The 21,964-nt window shown below is 45.2% G+C and overlaps 1 protein-coding gene across 15 annotated transcripts in view; it reads right to left on the bottom strand.

Moving 5' to 3' along the window:
• The window catches only part of CFAP46 (cilia and flagella associated protein 46), a 252,958-nt gene that overhangs the window by 207,787 nt on the left and 23,207 nt on the right, over positions 1–21,964 (bottom strand). For all 15 annotated transcript variants that reach the window (XM_053308139.1, XM_053308141.1, XM_053308145.1 and 12 more), the window contains exons 11-14: positions 19,422–19,521; positions 12,135–12,233; positions 10,538–10,728; positions 9,278–9,506 (exon numbers count right to left, since the gene is read on the bottom strand). In XM_053308139.1, coding sequence (XP_053164114.1) covers positions 9,278–9,506; positions 10,538–10,728; positions 12,135–12,233; positions 19,422–19,521 — 619 coding nt within the window. The remainder of the gene's footprint in view (positions 1–9,277; positions 9,507–10,537; positions 10,729–12,134; positions 12,234–19,421; positions 19,522–21,964) is intronic.

Genomic DNA, 21,964 nt, shown 5'->3' with positions numbered 1-21,964 from the left:
AGATGCAGATTTTCCCCCCCCTCCCTTCCTGAACACGCAGTTTACAGGAGAAGAGTCAAATCTCTCTCTGGACTAGCTGATATCCTGTATAATTAAGATTTTGTTCAGAAGGTGGAAGTTGACACCTGTTTGGACATACAGGAAAAGAGGAGATTTTTGAATAGATTCTATTCAAGGATCAAAGAGAAAAATGACTATAAGAATGAGGCTTGAGACAGAGAGTTCAGCAGTTCTGTGCCTACGGGCATTCTGCTCACACGCTAGCAATCTTTGCCTACAGCAAAGCTGCTCACAAGATCCCAGAGTTTGCTGCTAAAGCTGCGGGGCTAAGCAGGAACTCTGTTCATGAACAGAAACTACAGCAATGCCTGAGCTCTGCTGCCCTAGCTGCCTGATCTGAAGCAACTGCACAGCTCCTGTCTCCGCCAGCGCCTCACTCCTTCAACTGAAGTGATTCTTCTCTCTCCAGCCTCGGTTCCTGGTAAATATGCTGCTTGGGATCCCCTCATCCCTTCCTCTTTCCCTGCTCCCCTCTCCTCCCCCTTTTTCCTCCACTAATCACCCCCAAACCATGCCTGCCAGCCTCTCTCAACCCCCCCCCCTCTTTTCTGCCTGTATCTGAAATGTATTAGAATCTAGGAAGATTTAATTACACACACATAATTTAGTTAGGCACACGGTGAATATTGGTACTGGCTAGATGTTCTGTTTTAATACTGTTAGCAATTCTGCTTTGCTAGGTTGTTGTTAAGCCTTTTATGTTCAATAAAGCCCATTGAACCCCTTTCAGGAGTGGTTTGATCTCCTTTCCTATTGCGCCCAGATCACACACGGGTCACCATATAAAGAACTTGATGACATTGTGGGCCAGACCTAATTTTGTATACTAGCTAATGAGCATGTTTAGTATATAAATCAGGCCTGGTCTTTAACACCCTCTTTATCTGAAGGTGTTGTATGGCGGCGTCCAGGCTTTGATGATAATGCAGTTGATTACCATGGAATTTGGGACAGGATGATGAAGCAAGAATGCATTCTCTTCCTTTTGTATCCTATATAACCCTTCTAAGTGCTTAGACATTGACGTTGAGGTCTGTAGCACCTCCCAAGCCATCTGGGCCACCTTACTGATAACTGGCAGCATAGGAAGGGCAACTGGATGTGAGGTCTTTGCCATCAACATCATATTGTAAACAGGGTATTTCAGGTCTGTCTCAGGTAGCTTTAAGTCCATGCCTAATGCCTCTGCAATTTCTCTTCTCAGTGCATGATAGGCTTTTAACTCTTCCAATGGAGAAGTAGACGTTTTTGGTGGCACATCTGGGGATGGATCTGATGGATGCTTCCCCTGTGAGAATCTGAATCCGCAGAGTCTGAACAATAATCATCACTGTCTCCTGCCAGGGGTGGAGGTGGTGCCACTAGTGTCTTTTTCTTCTTTTTCTTTGGCAGCAGTGGCACTACTGGGGTATCTGGTAAAGGAGAATTTGGCTGCATAGGTTGTGTATGACAGGAAGTTGTGACTGTCTGAGTAGCTGGCAATGGAGGGGCATTGTTTAGTAATCCAGTATCCATCGAGGTGCCTGTAGTTTGGAGGTTCAATCACCTCTGGAACAATCACGATAGGCTGTTGAATCACGCATTGCGCCTTCCACTGGAAGTATTCTGCATAATAATCTGGTAGATTAGGCAGTGCTGAATGCCGAAAACCACATGAATGTGTAAGCTCTCTTTGACTTTGCAGTCCTTGAATGTTGTGCTGCAAGAACCCCCTGAAGAACCCCACTTACTGCATGGGGGACTTCCATGTGAGGGACACAAAAGCTGATGTCATCGTAGCTGGTGCCATTGGCCTCGATAATACAGGGACAGTACGCATCACCACAGGCTCTGGTATGCACAAGGGAGACATCATTTGGAATGGCATTGTAGATGTTGTTGTAGTGATGTGTAGTAGAGACATTGATGGAGTTTTTAGATGTGACACTGGCACCTTCTCGACATCTTGTTGAATGCTGAGGCCACTACTAAGGAATCCATGAAAAGTCAAACCCAAAGGGTTGCTTGTTGAGGAATCCAAAATTGCTAGTAAAGAAGTAGCAGTGTTTTGGTTTAAGGAGATATCATCATCCTGTTCATGCTCCACTCCCAGATCCAAGAAATCCCCTTTATCCCCCACATTCTCATGTTGGGGAGTAGATGGGGATTACACTGGTGTTTGTGCTGGAGACAACAGAAGTAGTCTTCTGGGTGGTACTGCTGCTAGAGGAGAAGCTGCCGTTTTTGTTGCAGATGCCGAAGGCTGCGTCGACATCAAAATCAATATTGTCGTCGACATCAAAGTAGATGTTGATGCCGCCATTTTGTCCAACATCGAGTGGATGGACATAGGTCGTGGTGTCAACATGGAAGGATAAAGATAGAGATCTTGTAGCCCCATAGATGAAGATGTCCAGCTGTCGGTGTCAAAGGCAATCTTGGTGACTTGTTTCTATGCTTCTTCGAGGGTGGAGGAGAGAAACCTTCATCCAAAGTTTTTATCATCTTCTTATGTTTGTGGTGATGCATCGAGGGGGAACCCTTTAGAAGCTCATTCAGACACTTAAAGACATGTTCCGAGGTCAAAGCAGTAGCAGTGGATGTTGAGGATTTCAGCTGAGCAGCTATGGCAGTCCCCAACATAGATGTTGACATTGACAGTGATGTCGAGGGAGACCTTGGCATCAGAGTTGGCAGCCTCAGAGCTTGCTCATAGAGCATGGCATGAAGGCAAAGAGTGCAGTTTCTTAAAGTTTTGTTTGAGAATGATGTACAAATCTTACAGGCTGCTAGATTATGATGTTCGCCAAGTTGCAAGAGTCAAGAGTCATGGCAGTCAGTAGATGGCAGTTTACCACTGCACTCTGTGCACTTCTTAAAGGGTTTTTTAAATGTCAATTTGCCAGCAAAAACCACTTAACAATATCAACAAAGCCAATGTCCAGTATCCAAAGAATAGTCCAGTCCAATGTATCCAAATTTAAACAAAGCAGACATCCGAACTGTGAAGAATAGTAAAAAACCCAAAAAACCTGTCTGAGTCAAATAAATGATAAATCAATGTATCTCTTTTGTTTTGTAGAACCAATCAGAAATGGAGGAGCAGCAACCAATAAGCTGTTGATGCTTTGGCAGTCAGAAAGGAACTGACAATATGGCATCCTAACTGCTGAAAATAATGAATACACTGAACACATGATCCAGAACACGGGCACAAGGAGCTAGAAAATCCACCATGAGATCCTGTGCAGGCACAGTACCCATACTTATGAATGGCAACAGATCATGATCCAGATCTTTGAATATGCAATATCAAGATACTCTGTAAGAGGAGAATCAAGGAGGCAAGTGAAGAGAACAAAATTATGTGTAACTAGTCTCAATATTTCTTTAAAAACAGGTTGCTTCCCTGTAACAGGTGATCAGAAGGTGATCCATTGAATCCATAAGGAAATGGGTTCTGCGCCTGCGCAGGCACCTCACTGGCTGACTAAGTAGCTCCTTGCAATGCCCAGCCACCCTCTCGTGCTCTTAGAGTCTGTTATATTGAACGGTTGGGCGTCTCCCTGTCAGTTCTGTGCAGACCGCCACTAATATATGATCTGCTGTGCTTGAAGTTCATCGTGTTCCCCCTACACTTCTGCAGTGGGGATGGCTTGGGAGGGTCTTATGGATTCAACGAATCACCTCCAGATCACCTGTTACAGGTAAGCATCCTGTTTATCTGGATCGTGATCCGTTGATCCCATAAGGAAATGGGTGAATAGTTAGCTACTCCACCCTGGTGGTGGGTGCAGAAGGTGGACTCTATGGTAACACCCTCTTCAAGACACTCCTCCCAAATTCTGCCTGGCACACCATGCGCAGGTCTATAGCATAATGTCTGATGAACAGCTGCTGAGACAATCATGTCGTAGCCATGCAGGTATCATCCATCTTGATACCTGATAGATGGGCTGCCGAAGCTGAGTATGCCCTAGTTGAATGTGCTCGTACAGTCTTTGGGGGAGATACCCCTAGCTGCTTATACGCTAGCAAGATTAGTTCCACTAGCCAGTGTGCTAAGCGTTGTTGGGACACCACCTGACCTTTATGCTTGCCCTTGTATGCTATGAAAAGCTTCTTCATCTTCCTGAATGTCCTAGTCTGCTTCAAGTAGTAAAGCAATGCCCTGTGCACATCCAAGGAATGTAGCGCCCTTTCCAGAGTCATCTGTGGGGACTGGAAAAAGGTTGGCAGCACTATTTCTTGATTAAGGTGAAACTCTGTAATGATCTTAGGGCAGAAATCTGGGTCCAACCTCATAACCACCTTGTGAGGGTAGAACTGGTTGTATGGCTTATCAACCCTCAGAGCTGTCAATTCTCCCATCCGCTTCGCTGTGGTTATTGCAATTAGAAACACTACCTTGAGTGTAAGCATATGGAGGTTGGCCAAATGTAGTGGCTCAAAAAGGCATTCAGAGAGAGCTGAGAGCACTAATGAAAGGCTCCACTGTTCCATAGGTCTTTTCAGCGTAGGATACAAATTATTAAGCCCTTTCATGAAACGTTTACTTTCTGGATGGGTAAAAACCGACTTTCCATCCCAACTTGGGAGTTTGGCTGAAATGGCTGCCAGGTGAACCTTCAGAGACACGTTGGCCAAGCCCTTCATTTTCAAAGTGGTCAAATAAAGCAGTACCTGGCGCACTGTAGTGTGGAGTGGCATGAACCCCTGCTCCCTAGTGTAGGCCCTGAATTTCTTCCATTTGCAAAAGTAGCTGTGTCTTGTCGAAGGGCGTCTACTATTCTGAAGAATGTTGTTTAGTAACCGAGTTTCCAAGCCGTCAGGTGCAGAGTTTGGATCTCGGGATGCAGTACCCGTCCCCCCTCCCTTTGGAGTAGGTCAGGAGTTATTGGAAATTTGTAGTATGTTCCTTTCAACAGTCGAAGTAGTGGTGCAAACCACGGCTGACGTGGCCAGCACAGAGTCAGAAGTATACAGGTCGCTTTGTCCCGTAGGATCTGGGCTAAAACTCGATTGAGCAGCGGTAGTGGTGGAAACAGGTTTAGAAGGCCCATGCTCCAATCGTACTGAAATGCGCCGCCCAGCGACCCTACACCCACGCCTGCTCATGAGCAATATCTCCAGCACTTCTTGTTGGCTGCTGTGGCAAACATATCTACTGTCGGGAAGCCCCATCTCTCGAAGAGGCGATTGATGCAAGTCGACTTGATCTCCCATTCATGTTTGTGATTGATTTGACTGGTCAACTGAGTGCATCAGCTAGGTGATTGTCCACGCCTCGTATGTGAATTGCAGTTGAGTAAATGGTATGTGTGATGCACCAGTCCCATAACCTCATGGACAAGGCACAAAGCATGGGGGAGACTGTGCCCCTCTGCTTGTTTATGTATGCGATTGCCGTCGTGTTGTCCAGGTGGATCTGCGTTAATGTCTCCTTGAGTTGAGGCTCGAAGGCTTTCAGCGCCAAAAATGCTGCCATCAGCGCTAGGTAATTTATATGACGTCGAATTTGTTGGTGTGTCCCCCGCCCTTGAATGAGGTGGTCCGCAATGCATCCATCATCCAAGCAGGGACGCATCTGTCGTGATCCAAGTTGTTGGAACTAGGGGTTTGAACGGTACTCCAAGCAACAGGTTGCTTTCTGATATTCACCAACGCAGAGAATTCAATACAGCTTGGGGGAGATGTAGGCGCAACCTTTGGCTGTCCACATTGGGCCAGAAATGTTGCAAGGGGCTGTCCACATTGGGCCAGAAACGTTGCAGGGGGCGCATTCGTAACCACGTGTACCCGACAGTTGTGTTGCAGGATGCCATCAAACCTAACAACCTTTGAATCTCCCTTGCCGGCTGAATAGGGTTTTTGCAGAACAGGTGCGCTAGTGCACTGATTTGGCGATAGCGAGCCTTTGGCAAGAACGCTCTCTTTTGATCCATGTCCAGAGCGGCTCCTATGAAATTTAGCTGTTTTCTGGGTTCTAGGTTTGACTTTTTCCAATTGACGTTGATTCCCAACTCCAGGAGGAGACATAGCAACAACTGGATTTGTCTGCAAAGTAGTTCCTTGTCTCTGCTCACCAGAAGCCAGTCGTCTAAATAAGGATAAATAATCAAGCCCTGTGTTCAAAGATATGCCACAACAACAGACAACTTTGGTAAATACCCTCGGTGCTCTTGAAAGGCCAAAGGGCAAGACTGCATACTGGTATATTGCATCCCCTACTGTGAATCTGAGGTATTTCTGGTGATTCTCTTGGATGTCCACATGAAAATAAGCATCCTTCAGACCCAACGTTGCCTCCCACTCCTCCTGATCTAAGAAGGGGATTATTTCCTGCAACGTTGTCATTCTGAACTTCCGGGCCCAGACAAACTCATTGAGTCCTCTCAAATCCATGATTGCCCTGATTCCACCATCTCGCTTGGGTATCTGGAAATAACGGGAGTAGAATCCTGTCAACCTCATTGCCCACTGCACAGGAACAATAACCTGTTTCTCTAACAACACCTGTATTTCCTCCTCTAGAACCGCAGTTGCTTTGGTGAATTTCAGGCCTGAGAATAGGGGAATAGTCTTGAACTCGATAGCATATCCCGTCTGTATTATTCTCAGTACCCAGCGGTCTGTTATATTGTGCCATGCTTGGGCATGACTTGCCAGTCTGATGGACGAGCTGGCAACTACAAGGCCTATGACAATGGCCTTGGCTATTGTTTGTGAATGCAGTGGGTTGGCAGAACAATCAAAAAGATTCTTTGGAATTGTCCTTATTAGGATGGTTGTTCTGGTTCTTCTTCTTCTTGTTGTTGAACCCTCTTGATCACTGGTAGGCTCCATTTTGTCTTCTGAAAGCCCTCCTTTCCTGGTATCGGTATGGCCTTTGATGGGCATAATTTCGATTACGGGAACTCGATGAAGAGGTTGTCACCATGAAGGTTTTTGCTGTGAATTTTGATTTCTTTAAACTTTCCATGGTTGTGTCAGTGTCTTCATGGAACAGACCCTTTCCATCGAAAGCCAGGTTTTCCACCTGGTCCTTCATAACCTGCTGTAGTGTCATTGCTTGGAGCCAAGCATAGCGGCGCATGTGACAGCAGTAACCATAGCCCTTGATTCCGTTTCCGCTAAGTGCTTGAAGGCGCTAAGTTGTTGTCTTGTTACTGATGTGGTTTTCTCATAAACCTCATTGAATTTATCTTGCAGTTCCTCTGGAGTCATAGAGGTGGAAACCTGTAGTAAGTTGTCCCAAAGCAGGTGAGTATAACGTGCCATATAGGCTGCATAATTAGCTATGTGTATAGCTAGGCTCGAAGTAGTGTATAGCTTTCTGCCTAGAACATCAATCTTCCTGCCTTCTTTGTCTGCTGGCATTGCCATCTTCCCTTGGATGTAGTTGCACAATCTACAACCATGGAATTTGGGTCTTGATGATGGAGAAGGTAGGCATTTTCTCCCTCCTGAACTCTGTAGAGATTTTCAAGGCATTTAGATGTGGGGTTTAAGGTCTGTAAAGTTTCCCATGCTTGGAAAAGTCTTGGCAGCCTTTGCTATCGCAGGGATCATGGGCAAAGATACTGGTTGTGACGCCCTGGCATGCACCATCATATTGTATACGGGGTCTGATATTTCCGTCTCTGGTTGTTTCAAGTCCATCCCCAGTGCTTCTGTGATTTCTCTAATTAAAGAGTGGTATGCCTTAAGTTCCTCTGTGGGGGATCTCGAAAGGCGGGGAGGAACATCCAAAGGGGGATCTGAGTGACGACTCACCCGATCTGAGTCTGAGTCCCCTGAATCAGAATACTCCAGTTCCCGTTCTGGAGATGGGGATGAATGCTGTGTTGGAGGTGGGCTTGGAGATGGGCTGGACTCATCACTCCTCGTCGTCGAGTTACCCAACCTCGAGGATTTAGTGCCCTTTGACAGCAAAGACTCTTCCAGTCTCAGAGCAGCTGTCAACGTCCATAATAAGCCAGTCCCCCGAACATCCGCATCCCAGTCAGTGTCTGATCCTTGAGCTGAGGATGGAGAGGGTGTTCGGTGACTCATTTCCAGTGAGTCATGATGACATTTCTTGTCCTTGTGTTTCATTCCCTTGGAGGAGACTTCCAGTGGTCTCTTGGAAGTATCGCCTGCAGGCACGGTTTTAGACTGTGTTTGTACAGATACGTGCTGCCTCGACCTCGCTGCTGGCACCAATGTCGAGCCATCTCCCATTGATGTCGATGCCATACTCGAGCCATCTTCCCTCGATGTCAATGGCATATTTGGGTGAAGTGTAGGAGGGCGCAGCACCTCATCATACCACGCAACGCAGAGGTGCAAGGCTCTATTCATCCTGGTCTGCTTTGAAAACGAGCAGCAGATCTTGCAGGTTGCCGTATTGTGTTCTTCCCCGAGACACAGTAGGCAGGTGTCATGGTGGTTGGTAGAAGGTAACTTTGCGCAGCATTTGACACAGCGCTTGAAAGGTTTTTTAGCTTCCATTTTCTCTGAGGTTTCGTTGCGTTTTCCATTCGACAATCCGAAGTCAAGTAAGTCAAAGTAGCCGTCCGATCTGTCAACAAAGTTGGTCCGTAACGCTATCTCAATCCCAGAAACAGTTCTTAGGTCTAAAATGCCAGGTAGTCAAGCAAATCTTTCAACTAAACTAGTCCAAAATCCAAAAGGCAGTCCTACTGCAGTCCGCAGTCACAAGCAAGTAATCACAATAATTTCTGCTACCGAGGAGCCCAAACGAGGTCTGAACACTATGGCGGTCAAACAGAAACTGACAGGGAGACACCCAACTGTTCAATATAACAGACTCTAAGAGTACGAGAGGGCGGTTGGGCATCGCGAGGAGCTACTTAGTCAGCCCGCGAGGTGCCTGCGCATGCGCAGAACCCATTTCCTTATGGGATCAATGGATCACGATCCAGATCCTCAAGATTTCAAGGAACTTGCTCACTTCAGAATGTTCATTTTTGGGGCTACGATTCTAGAGCAATACATCAAAGGTTAAATGATATGTCTGTCAGATGATGCTGGATATCCATCAGTCACACGTAAATCTGTTCATTAAACTCTGCTAAAAAAAATGCATGTCATGACCCCTTTATTTCAATATACATTATAAAGAGTCTTTATGTTTATGAAGGATCCACCTTTGATTCAAGGCATAACATACTTACATATACATGATTAAATTATATTAATTTTGATATACTTAAATAACTTTTCCAGGAGTTACCTGTTCAACCATCAAACTTGCTTGGTCTTCTAAACGTTCCAATGATTTGTACAACACAGTATTTAGATTAAGCCGATGGAAAGCCATTTTAAGGTATTCATGATATTGCCCATTGCTATCCAGATGGATGGCCTTCTGCAAATGTTGCATGGCAACCTCTATTCTTTCTCCCTTTTCTTCAATGCAAGCAATTTCCATATGAACTTGACATCGTAATAAAATCAACATGCTAGGAAACATAATCAAAGCCATTTTCAAATAAAACTATTTAATAATTCTAAACCAAACATTCTCTTGATGCATTGGATATGTACAACAATTAAGATGTTTTCTTACTAAAATATTTTACTTTCTCCATGTTGTTCATTAACCTGGCAAAGAGCAAGTTCCGACAGTTAACATAACTGCTTCTTGAAAAGCATCACCAAAACAGTTTTGAAAAGATTCTTATATGCATAAAAATATTATTTCAAGGTAGATTTTCATAGTGGTCACATAGGCAGACTAAGACACAGATAGGCCACAACTTAGTGGTAAAGCAATGTTTTGCCTATACTGTATATGGTTCAAACTGAATCTCTGGCAAAATGATCTCAAGTATCAGGTCTGGGGAAACGTCTGTCTCAGACTTTGGAGAACTGCTGCCAGTAAGAATAGACAGTGAAGTCATTCTCACAACCAATTCCTTTGGGGCTGTGGAAGGCTGGGGGGAAGGCAGGACCCTACCTAGCTTCCACCACACAATCCATCCTGCTCCTGGGCTCTGCCTTGCTGCATGCCCACATGATTGACACTGCAGTGAGCTCGGCAACGATCAGGAGCAGGAGGAAGGAAGACGGGATGCCAGGTATCCCACAGTACAACATACAAGCAGCATGGTGCACTGGAATACCTCCCTGCTGCTGGACCACTCCTTCCCTCGGCTGTATGGGTAAGATGGCTGCCAGCAGCTCACCCAGAAGACCAGCAAGTGTGTGAGGAAGCGGGCATACATCTTCCTACCTCCACTATAAGCCTGGATTAAGAAGCAGGACTGGGGGTGGAGCATCAGGATTGATCCCAGCACTCCTCACAACCAGCCCTACACAGGCTAGCACTGCCCTACCCGGGTAGGGCTGGTTGTGAGAACATCCTCCATACTAGGCATGATTGATGGATAATCTGATTAAGTATAATGTGGCTACCTGCTATATCCCTTGTACATAAGTTATCTAGTACTATAAAACAAGAAATCAGAATACAAACTGAAACCCATTTTACCTGTCAATCTTCTCTAAGACCTCAGCAATAGCTAGCAATGGCTTTCGTACATGGTGTTTCAAATTGTGTTGCAGCAATGGTAAGCAAAGATTCCACAGGGTTGTGCATACTGTCTGAATAGTATTAGGGTCTTTCAGTCGAATTGCACGATGCAAAATTAGTTCAAGTTTCTGTATTACTTTTAGCTGAGCCTACAAGAATAAAAATATACTTCAGCATTGATTACTGAAGTAATGTATTCTGCCCCTAGTCCATAGGCCACTAGGTAATCTGGACAGCAACTTCATCAGGTCTACCAAATGTAGAGTAACCCAGCTTCCTTACAGGTTTTGTGCCATTTCACTGGGGACTGCAGCAGCCATATACTACTAAATGACCACTTTCTCCCACATAAACTGGTCTGAAAAGCTGGATTATCCTCAGAAGCCCTTCTTTGGTTTCCCCCACAAGTGAGGTGGGTGGTGACCCAAAACAGGGTCTTCTCAGTTGTGGTACCTTGACTCTGGAGGAAGTCTCATCTGGCAGGGTTTGATGTATTTTTGGTGTCAGTGAGGAACTTTTCATTTGTCTAGGCCTTTTAGATTTCACTTTTTAGATTAAGGGTCCAAAAACACACAAACACCTTCAGTCCTGTTGTTTGCATTTATTGTATTTTTTATCATTGCTACCCATGCGGGGAAGTAACTTGCCTAGAGAGCAAGAGGTTGCTGGTTCGAATCCCCGTTGGTATGTTCCCCAGAATATGGGAAAATGTTTCCCATAATATAGGAAACACCTATATCGGGCAGCAGCGATATAGGAACATGCTGAAAGGCATCATCTCATACTGCACGGGAGATGGCAATGGTAAACCCCTCATCTATTCTACCAAAGAAAACCACAGGGCTCTGTGGTTGCCAGGAGTCAACACCGGCTCAACGGCACTTTTACCCATCGCAAGAGCCTTTGAACTAAAGAGCAGGATATGAAATATTCTAAATATTAAACAAATAAAATAGCTTACTATGGGGCTTAACCTCTGGCCTATAGGAAGTTCTTTTCAAATCCCTCACCCAACTGTAATTGGTCCCTGAACTAGCATACTACTCTCTTTTTTTCAAGTTTAGCAAGAGGAATGTTTTCCTATCTTGGCTGTTTAGCTATATTTGATGCCCAAGAAAGAGACAGTGACAGAAAACTACATGTTTAGGAAGCACATTATTGCACTTGTGTTCTTGCTTTTTCCTCATCGTAGAGCTGCTGGTGGCCCAATCTGGATCAGCATGAAAGGGAGAAGGAATTTAACCTATTGCCATGCCAATCCAGATCAGATCAAGGTACAAATGGCAACTTCTCTCCTGAGGCAAATAGCAGCTGTATGGGGCTACTTGGACCACAGTGGGAAGAAAAAGTTAATTCCCCTCTCTCAGAGCCGTCCTGATCTGGATTGGTGGTTCCAGAGCTGCTGTTTTTTTGTGGGAGGTAATGGGGAGCATGCAAGGGCCACTAATGTGCTAAATCTAACATGTAATTTGGGCCACAGAGAGAAACCCCAAATCTTTGGCAGGGGCAAGGTAAATTTCTTTATGAAGTAGTACTAATTAAGAAACAAGCATACCTCCACAACACTTTTAGCGTAAGTTTCAATTTTAGGCCCAAGTTTCTGGACTTCATAGTCACATTCCAAGCAGTCTAATTCAATCTCTTTTCCAGTGTCCTATTAATACAAACATATTTCCACTAAGGTATTGGAACATTGGTACTCACTGTGAAGGTTTCTTCTTGCTGATGTAACAGAGGGCACCCATTGCGGGTTATCTCCACACACATGCTCCAGAGGCAGGACTATTTAAATTAAGGGAACTTTTACATGGAACAGCATAGGCAGATGTTGCACCTCATACACCAGAATGGTGCATGGCGAATTTAGATACCTTTTGTCCCATGGCAGTCGGCAGAAAAGAGACAAAGAATCCAATCTGCGGAATAAGATATTCTAGAGATGTAAGTGTGTAGAACATGCCACACATCCAGTTTATGCCATTATTCCTCTTTAGCATGCACTGGATGCGGATAGAACGAAGGAAGGCAGATGTCCTGGGATCTGTGGAATTTAGAGTTTAATTTAGGAATAAACGAGGGGTCCGGAATTAGGCAAGCTGAATCTTGAGAGAAAACGCACAGATGGTACTGTCAGAGGTGCTAACACAGGCACACCTCAAAGGAGGTGATGTAAAGTGGGTGGTTTGTGATAACACGTTGGTCTGGACAGATATGCACCTGGCCAGTGAAGAAGCCTGTTGCTTTAGTGCATTGGCTTTAAGGCCTTAAGGCCTTTGTTAAGGCTTTTTTTCTTTTTTTAAAAAAAGTCCATTAATACGTTCAGTCTGCAATTAGATAAATATTGAGGGCATTCCAGTAAGCCCATCAAATAAAGTTTATCCAGATATACGTTTAAATACAGTTTTCAGAGGGTCTACACAATGCTAAAAGCATGTCCACAATCTGAGGGAATAACTGGGTAGTGTTATAATGTGGCATTCAGCCACTATGTGGCAAGCTATAGCTATGCCAGATTGGAATGTAGAAGGGGCCCTTGGCTGAACAGATCTGTGTGATGTGGTGGTTCTGCCAAAGGTAGACTATGAGGAGCACTTCAGCTCCATCTGTGTGCACTTTACTGAGGAACCTGACAATGAGCAGTACTGGTGGAAATGTGTATAGGAGTAGCAGAGGCCACAGGGATGACAGAACATCCGCTAACTCTGCTCCCTCCATGGGAAACCAGGAGAAGAACCTGGGGAACTTGGCATTCACCAGGGAGGCAAAGAGGCTGATTTCAGGTATTCCCAGCTGGTTGATATCCCACTGCAGGACCTGTGTGCTGAGGTTCCATTCCCCCAGGGGCAGTTCCTGGGGACTCAGCAAGTCTGCCTTCCTATTAAGAATCCCATTGATGTGATGCACTGTTGTGAAGGTGAGGTGTATTTTGACTCAGTGTAGAATCTTGGATGCTTTTTGATGTAGCAGGAGTGTCCATTGTAGGAGGCTGAAGTGGAGCCTGGCCCACGGAACTGAGTCCAACAAAGAGACCATCAGGCCCAGGAGGCGTGCTAACAATTGAATATCTGCATGCATGTCAGTTGGCTGAAGTACATAAGAACATAAGAACAGCCCTGCTGGATCAGGCCCAAGGTCCATCTAGTCCAGCATCCTGTTTCACACAGTGGCCCACCAGATACCACTGGAAGTCTACAGGCAGGAGTTGAGGACATGCCTTCTCTCCTGCTGTTACTCCCCTGCAACTGGTACTCAGAGGCATCCTGCTTTTGAGGCTGGAGGTGGCCTATAGCCCCCCTAAATAGTAGCTGTTGATAGACCTCTCCTCCATGAAGTTATCCAAACCCCTCTAGAGTGTACAGTGTCTGGGTGTGATCCTGTGAAGGTAAGAAACTGTTTATCAGGATATCTGTGATGACCCTGAGATGCTGAATCCTACAGGGAAGGGGAAGGTGACTCTTGCACAGGAGGAGGTTGTGTAGGTATGCATTTGTATGTATTCTCTTCAGACACAGATAGACAACCAGTGGAGTCCACATCTTTGTGAAGGACAGGCCAAAAAGGAAGGGGCCTGCATTGGAAGTTTTGTTTCTGGTAACAAAACCACAAAGGATCTGCTGCCCAGGTGGATGGGACTATGCAGGTAAGCTTTCCTCAGAACTATGGGCACTAAGACATCCTGAAGTTGTAGGGCTTCTGCTATTTATTGTAGTTCTATCATGTACCCTGACTGAAGTGACTGCAGTACCCATTTGCCTATTGTGGATAGCTTCCAGGTGTTCCAGAAGTCCGAAGATGTCCCCCACCAGTGGTGGCAAGGATTCAGGACTGCTGTCTTGGAGTCCTGAACTAAAGGGTGAATGGCTCTAGGTATGAGTGGCCTGTCTGCCTGGGCCACGTGGTCAACTAAAAAATAATAATTTTAAAAAAGCATCGTCCTCAGAGTGCCCCCAGGGCAAAAGGATGGCCTGTAAAACCCCAAAGGCCACAAAAACCTGCAAGCAGATCCTTTGTCCTCCTTCCCAGGAAGGGAGTGCTCTGCACTTGTCCCCACACTCAATCAGGACATTCCTCAGCACATTGTCACCAAATAATTTGGAGCCATGCAAGGAGATCATGGCCAAGTAAGATTTAGAGGTAGTATCTACTTGCGAGTGTTTAAGCCAGATGTTTCTTCTGGCTACATTTGCTCGCATGGCTCTTGCTGTTAATCCAACACTATGCAGCATGGCATCTACCATGAAAACTACCTCTTTCAGAAGCAGAACAGCCAGAAGGAGAGAGGCATCCCCTAAGGGGTAAAAGCCCAAAAAACTATAGTTTTTTCAGTTGTTTTTTAATAGCAGCCACAGATGCTAGAGAATGGACACCCACCGTAAGATGGGAGACCCTAGAAATTATTGAGGCTGTTGTGCCTTCCCTAATGGTTAGAGTCTATGCTTCATGGGTATGCATCTGCTTCTTTGTAAGGGGGTTCTCCTGGGGTTGTGTCATCATCTTTAGGCAAGATTGCTCCACTGAGCAATGCCACCACTGGCCCATCTGTTAAGGGAAGGGAAATTGTGTCATTTATTACGTAGGTTGCTAGTACTTATGTAAATACTTGCTATTTTAATGTAAACCGCCCTGAGCCATTTTTGGAATGGTGCTATAGAAAACAAACTAACTAACTAAATAGTATGTTTATTAGAGGAGGGTGCCAGCCATTCCTGCTTTAATGCATCTAGAAAGCTTTCAGGCATAGGAATGTTGGCCTGCATGGGCTTGGAGAACCGGTAGTACTAAGGAGCCCCTCAAGGTAGACTCCCAAGGTAGATGGGTGTGCAGTCTCCAGCTCCCATGTGGAAAGTGCATGAGCGAGGAGTGAACTAACATCCTCCTTACGGGATGTTACCTAACATCCATACTTAGCCTCTAAGTATGGGAAAGTGCACTTTCGCCCTGGTCATCCAACCAAACCCGTCAGCCATGTTGTAAACCGCCCAGAGACGTAAGTTTGGGGCGGTATAAAAATATTTTAATAAATAAATAAAAATAAAATAAATGTCACTGGACACTGGATGAATGGGGCAGAGTCATTCCTTGTCTTGGTCTAGTTGTGGAAGAGAATGTGTGTGCCAGGAGACCCCTCTCCTGATGAGTGCATATCTGGTTGGGGAGTACTGACTTGAGACTTTCCCTTGGTAACCCCTTTCTGCGTTTTGCTTTGCAGGAAAGTGATCAGGGGACGAAAATGGAGAGGAAGACCTCTGTCTGGAGTCCTCTTGAGTGCGGTTTGCACATTCCGATTTCTGCCCCTCACGGATTGATTAATGGAACAGTCAGGTTTCCCAACTAGATGCTATAGGGTGGTCTCCTGTGATGGGAAGGGATGTGGGCTTAGACGGGAGAACCAGTGGAGAAATAGGGTTTGGGATAGCAGGGTGGGTCTCACCAGTCCTGGAGTGGCTAGTTGCTTCTGATCATCTGTCTACAATGCTTCCTGTTGCTGCGGCTGTGTGGGAGTGGCACTGGAGAGGGTGAGGACACTGGAAGTGTCTTTTATGGCCTAGCTGGGAGTTCTGGGTCCAGAGTTTGCTGGCTGGTGGAGTCATCAGGCTGTGCCAGCAGTGATTGTGATGTGCACGGTCCGGAGAAGTCCGGACCGGCACCGAAGGGGGGCCTTGTTTTTAGGGCGGGGAGGGCTTGCTTAGCCCTCCCGCCTCCTTGCCCCCGCCAGCGCCCGTATTTTCTAGTATAGGGGCGCTGGAAACCAGCCGCCCCCCCCCCCCGCCGCCGCCGTGGCCGCGGCGAAAGAGCCCCCAATGCCAGCCCTCCCTCCCTCCCAGCTAGCTGCCCGCCCGCCCGCCCGCTCGCTCACCGCTCACCGGATAGGAAACGAGAGGAGCTCCGGCACAGAGCTCCTCTCGTTTGGAAGGCCTCCGGCAGAATGGTGTTTTGCGCGCGCGCACATGCGCGCGCCGCAAAGCACACCGTTCGCCGGAGGCCCGGTCTACCCGCCGGGAAAGGGCCGGGTAGACCAGGCCTCCGATCGCTGGGTAGACCGGGCCTCCGATCGCCGCCCGGACCCGAAAAGGCATACCCCCCCACCCGGACCCGAACCAGGCAGGGCCGGACCGGTCCGGCAGTTCGGCCATTCTTTGGAATGGCCGCCGGACCGGTTCGGGCACAACACTAAGCAGTGAAACAGGAGACAGCGGGCATTCTGGAACAGGCACAGATGCTGAGGCCTGACTTCCTCTCTTTGGCTTTTTTGCTGGTGGCCACATATCCCTCTCCATTTCTCCCTCTGCTAGTGAACTTCAATGGTGAGAAACGTGACTGGAACCCAAGGCCTTTGAAGAACCCTCTTCTTGGGTTGGGGAGGAGAGTCAGAGCCAGCGAGGGCCTAGTGTCGCTCAGAGTACTTAAGAAAGTGCCTTCTCTGTTGTGAACCCTGTCACCTATTAAGATCATCTGAAGAGGTCCGGCTATGGTTGCCGCCAACTCATTTGGTGGCAACTCGGGATTGGGCCTTCTCTGTGGTTGCCCCAGGGCTTTGGAACTCACTCCCTGCTGAAATAAGAGCATCTCCTTTTCTGTTTTTAGGAGGACTCTGAAGACGTACCTATTTTCCCAGGCCTTCAACTGATACCAAAATATTCAAATTTTAATGTGTTTTTATCTATTATGATTTTTCTTTTTATGAATTTTAAATAGTTTTAAAATTTTTATATTGTGTTTTAATTCTGTACACCATTGGGTGGTATATAAATTCAATCAATCAATCAATCAATCAATCAATGTGCTCCCTCTAGAGGCTAAGCCACTGGCATTCTGGCGTCGGAGTGTTTGGGTGGGAAAGACTTATCATAGCTTTGCCAGAAAACTAAGATGTTCACCTGCCTGGGCCACGCAGAATCCATTGCAAGGCAAGAAGGAAGGAAAAAGAGAAGGATCAACCAATGATTTTGTTTGTGCTTGTTTGTTTGTTTGTTTTTGAGAGAAAGAGAAACAAAAGAGGTGCCTTTTATCAGCTTCAGCTGATACACCAGCTGTGGCCGTTTCTTGAGATAAATGACCTCAGAATAGTAGTACATCTGCTAGTCATCTCCAGACTTGATTACTGCAATGCGCTCTATGTGCGGCTGCCTTTGTACATAGTCCAGAAACTGCAGTTGGTTCAGAATGCGGCAGCCAGGTTGGTCTCTGGGTCATCTCGGAGAGACCATCTCACTCCTATCTTAAAAGATCTACACTGGTTGTCGATAAGTTTCCAGGCAAAATACAAGGTGTTGGTTATAACCTATAAAGCCCTAAACAGCTTGGGCCCTGGGTATTTAAGATAATGCTTCTTCGCTATGAACCACACCGTCCATTGAGATGACCTGGAGAGGTTCGTCCGCAGTTGCCACCAGCTCGTCTGGTGGCTACTCAAGGACAGGCCTTCTCTGTTGCTGCCCCGAGGCTTTGGAACACACTTCCTGCTAAAATAAGAGCCTCCCCATCTCTTACAACTTTTTAAAAGGCAGTCAAGACATATTTGTTCACCCAAGCTTTTAATTAGATATTGTTTTAATTGTGTTTTTAATAATTTTAACATTTTAAATTTTAATTGTTCTAATGTTATAATCTTTTTATCTGTTTTTATTATTTTGTTGTAAACCACCCAGAGACTTGTGTTTGGGGCAGTATATGAATGTTAAAAAGAAAGAAAGAAAGAAAGAAAAAGAAAGAGGAATGGATAAGGAAAACAGAAGAATGCCCAGAAGGGGAGAATTCAGATATAAGGAGAAAAGAAACAATAGATAAGAACCAAAAGTTCTTTGAAAAACTAGCAAGTTAGAAAAGGTAGGCATCAAAAACCAGCAAGAGCTGATACAGAGTGGCTCTCTGGAGCACTGGCAGGACTAGAGGGGGATTGCCCTACACAGGCTCCTAAAGGTTCTCTTCATTTGAATCGTCCTGCCTGTGGAGCATGTGGGTGGAGATAACCCGCAATGGGTGCCCTCCTACACCAGCAGAGAAAGAAATGATCATGATGACTCTCTGGTGATTTTAGATGTTTAATCACAGAGTACTGCATTTGTATTTTTAGTACTAGCTTGCCAGATGAACAACTATGATGACACAGTTAAGCAAAAGTACAAGTTTTGGTTAGATGATGCAAAATCGCTGTGCCAACACATCAGGTGGATGATTTCATACTACACTCTAACCTGTCATTGCATTACTGCAGCCTTGAAAAACCTCTGATCTGTGTAGATGTTGCATTATCAGTGATGTGGGCCAGTCGCCCTGCAGCCTGTGCCAATATATATTTTCATTCTGCAAGTACTTAACATTTAGGATCAACTAAGGAGACAGGTAAAACAACTATAAAGATGTCTTATCTCCCTTCTCACATACCCCAAATTAGCAAAAGGGCTTCATGGGGAAGTAAGGACATACTGGTTATCATGGCTGAATGTAATATTCCACATAGGTGTGATTCTTCCCAAATAAAGTGTGTTTATAGCCCGTTTTCTAACCCAGCTCAGGTGAAGCATATACTTGGCCAAACATAATTAATCTTTGTGCACAGCATTTCAAAAATTTCCTTATTGTTAAATCTATAGTGGCATATTTATATTTCCAGTGATATGTTTACTTCCTTAATAGTTTCAGTAACCGTTTTTCTGGAGCAGTGATTCCCATGGGTTCTAGCAATAGCTAACATCATATAAGTATGATTGAATTTATTCTCCTGTTATTCAACACACCACTTCACATTTTTAAATGAATCAAAAAGGAAGGAACATTCCTACATTAAGGGTGATTTCATTAAGAAACACAGTAATTCAGTGAAGAATTTCTGAACACTCACTGTGATCTTACAGCTCTTCAAATCAGTTATACATAATGCTGCAATAGAGATGCAATTTAATTTCAGCGAAAGACGAGCTAACTCCAGAAGCAATGAAATTCTGCAAAAATAGAATCAATTGGAATTAATTAGAATGGCCGTGGCAATGAATCTTACACACAAGTACAATAGACTTTGTATCCAATCTTACTTATTATTGTTAACATGTAACAAATACTAAAAAAATTAAAATCTGGTAGACTTTTCTAAAAATTCATCAGTAAGATGGAAAAATATGGTGTGGACATATACTCACTGATCATTGGGTCATGTGCTTTTTAATTCTCTTTGAGTTTGTCGCCCTGTAACCTGAAGAATGGGTACATTCCTTCATGTTTCTAAATTCAATGGGAGAGAAGGCACCTTCCACTCATTCCCTTGCCAATTCTGTTGTCTACCCATCTCCTTTACCCACTGAATGTTATAATCAAAATCTGCTTGCCATAGAAATCAGACAGGGCAGATAACAGTACTTGGAGATAATGGATGGAAGGAGACATGGCTGGCATTTTTCTTTTGTATCAGATTTAAAGGAATGTGCCCAGTGCCCATCTTGCAAGAAAGCAACCCTAATTCTTTTTATAAACAGTTTAGATAACACAGCATGGCCAGGGCCCTCCCAGCATCTTGGTTCTGACAAAGACTAGTTGCCCTAGAAAATGGAGGCAGAGAAAAAAATGAACCCCTGCTTATCTCCATCAGCAGACCTGTGCATCAACTGGGCTGTGCTGCTCCTACTACTTGAGCCTGAAAATAACTATCTGTATGTGGGCAGCTGCCTCTTGGGCATTCATTAGCCAACATCCTGACTAAGGCTGCATGTACAGTGGGTATTGAAAAGAATCACCCCCTTCGATAGACCTTAAATTCTGGTTCCCTTACATCCTGAAATGAAAACACAAAGAAAATTCCCTTCATCAGCTGTACTTATCCAATGCAACCTATAACACCCAACTGAAAAACATCACAATTACAGTCCAGAAAAAGTGTCAGAAATAAAAAACAAGAATTATTGATATTGAAAAAGGATCACCCCCCCACCCAATGTCAATATTTTGTTGAACCACCTTTTGCTTTAATAACAGCCTTGAGTCTGTTGGGATACTTCTCTATCAACCTTGCACATCTAGACGGAGCAATATTTGCCCACTCCTCCATACAGAACTGTTCAAGTTCGGTCACATTGGATGGTAGGTGTTGGTGGACTGCTATCTTCAAATCTCCCCACAGATTTTCTATGGGATTTAGGTCTGGGCTCTGACTGGGCCACATGAGGACGTTCACTTTTTTCTCCTTCAGCCACTGTGTGGTCAATGTTGCTGTGTGCTTTGGATCATTGTCATGTGAAAGGTGAATCTTCTGCCCATCCTCAGCAGTCTGGCAGAGGGTAGCAGGTTTTCTTCCAGAATCTGACGGTATTTTGCCCCATCCATTTTTCCTTCTACTCTAACGAGAGCCCCAGTCCCTGAGGCAGAGAAACACCCCCACAACAGGATGCTGCCACCTCCATGCTTCACTGTAGATATGGTGTGTTGTGGATGGTGAGCTGCGTTGGATTTACGCCAGGTGTACTGTTTGGTGTTGAGGCCAAATAGTTCAATCTTGGTCTCATCTGACCATAAGACATTTTTCCATTTGGCATCAGAATCTTCAAGGTGCCTTCTGGCAAAGCTCAAATGAGCTTTAATGTGGCCTTTCTTAAGAAGTGGCTTTCTCCTTGCGACCCTCCCGAACAAGCCACATTTTTTCCACAACACACCATACCTACAGTGAAGCATGGAGGTGGCAGCATCTTGTTGTGGGGGTGTTTCTCTGCCTCAGGGACTGGGGCTCTCGTTAGGGTAGAAGGAAAAATTGATGGGGCAAAATACCTTCAGATTCTGGAAGAGTTTTCTGCTACCCTCTGCCAGACAGTTGAGGATGGGCAGAAGATTCACCTTTCAACATGACAACGATCCGAAGCACACAGCAAAATTGACCACACAGTGGCTGAAGGAGAAAAAAGTGAACGTCCTCATGTGTCAGAGCCCAGACCTAAATCCCATAGAAAATCTGTGGGGAGATTTGAAGATAGCAGTCCACCAACACCTACCATCCAATGTGACCGAACTTGAACAGTTCTGTATGGAGGAGTGGGCAAATATTGCTCCGTCTAGATGTGCAAGGTTGATAGAGAAGTATCCCAACAGACTCAAGGCTGTTATTAAAGCAAAAGGTGGTTCAACAAAATATTGACATGGGGTGGGGGTGTGATCCTTTTTCAATCTCAGTAATTCTTGTTTTTTATTTCTGACACTTTTTCTGGACTGTAATTGTGATGTTTTTCAGTTGGGTGTTATAGGTTGCATTGGATAAGTACAGCTGGTGAAGGGAATTTTCTTTGTGTTTTCATTTCAGGATGTAAGGGAACCAGAATTTAAGGTCTATCGAAGGGGGTGATTCTTTTCAATACCCACTGTATGTAGCCAAAGGATACACTCCTGTAGAGGCAGCATCCCTGCTTC

Source organism: Hemicordylus capensis, chromosome 3 (assembly GCF_027244095.1).
Source record: "Hemicordylus capensis ecotype Gifberg chromosome 3, rHemCap1.1.pri, whole genome shotgun sequence".
Classification (NCBI taxonomy): Eukaryota; Metazoa; Chordata; class Lepidosauria; order Squamata; family Cordylidae; genus Hemicordylus; species Hemicordylus capensis.
This window is presented reverse-complemented; position numbering and strand designations above follow the sequence as displayed.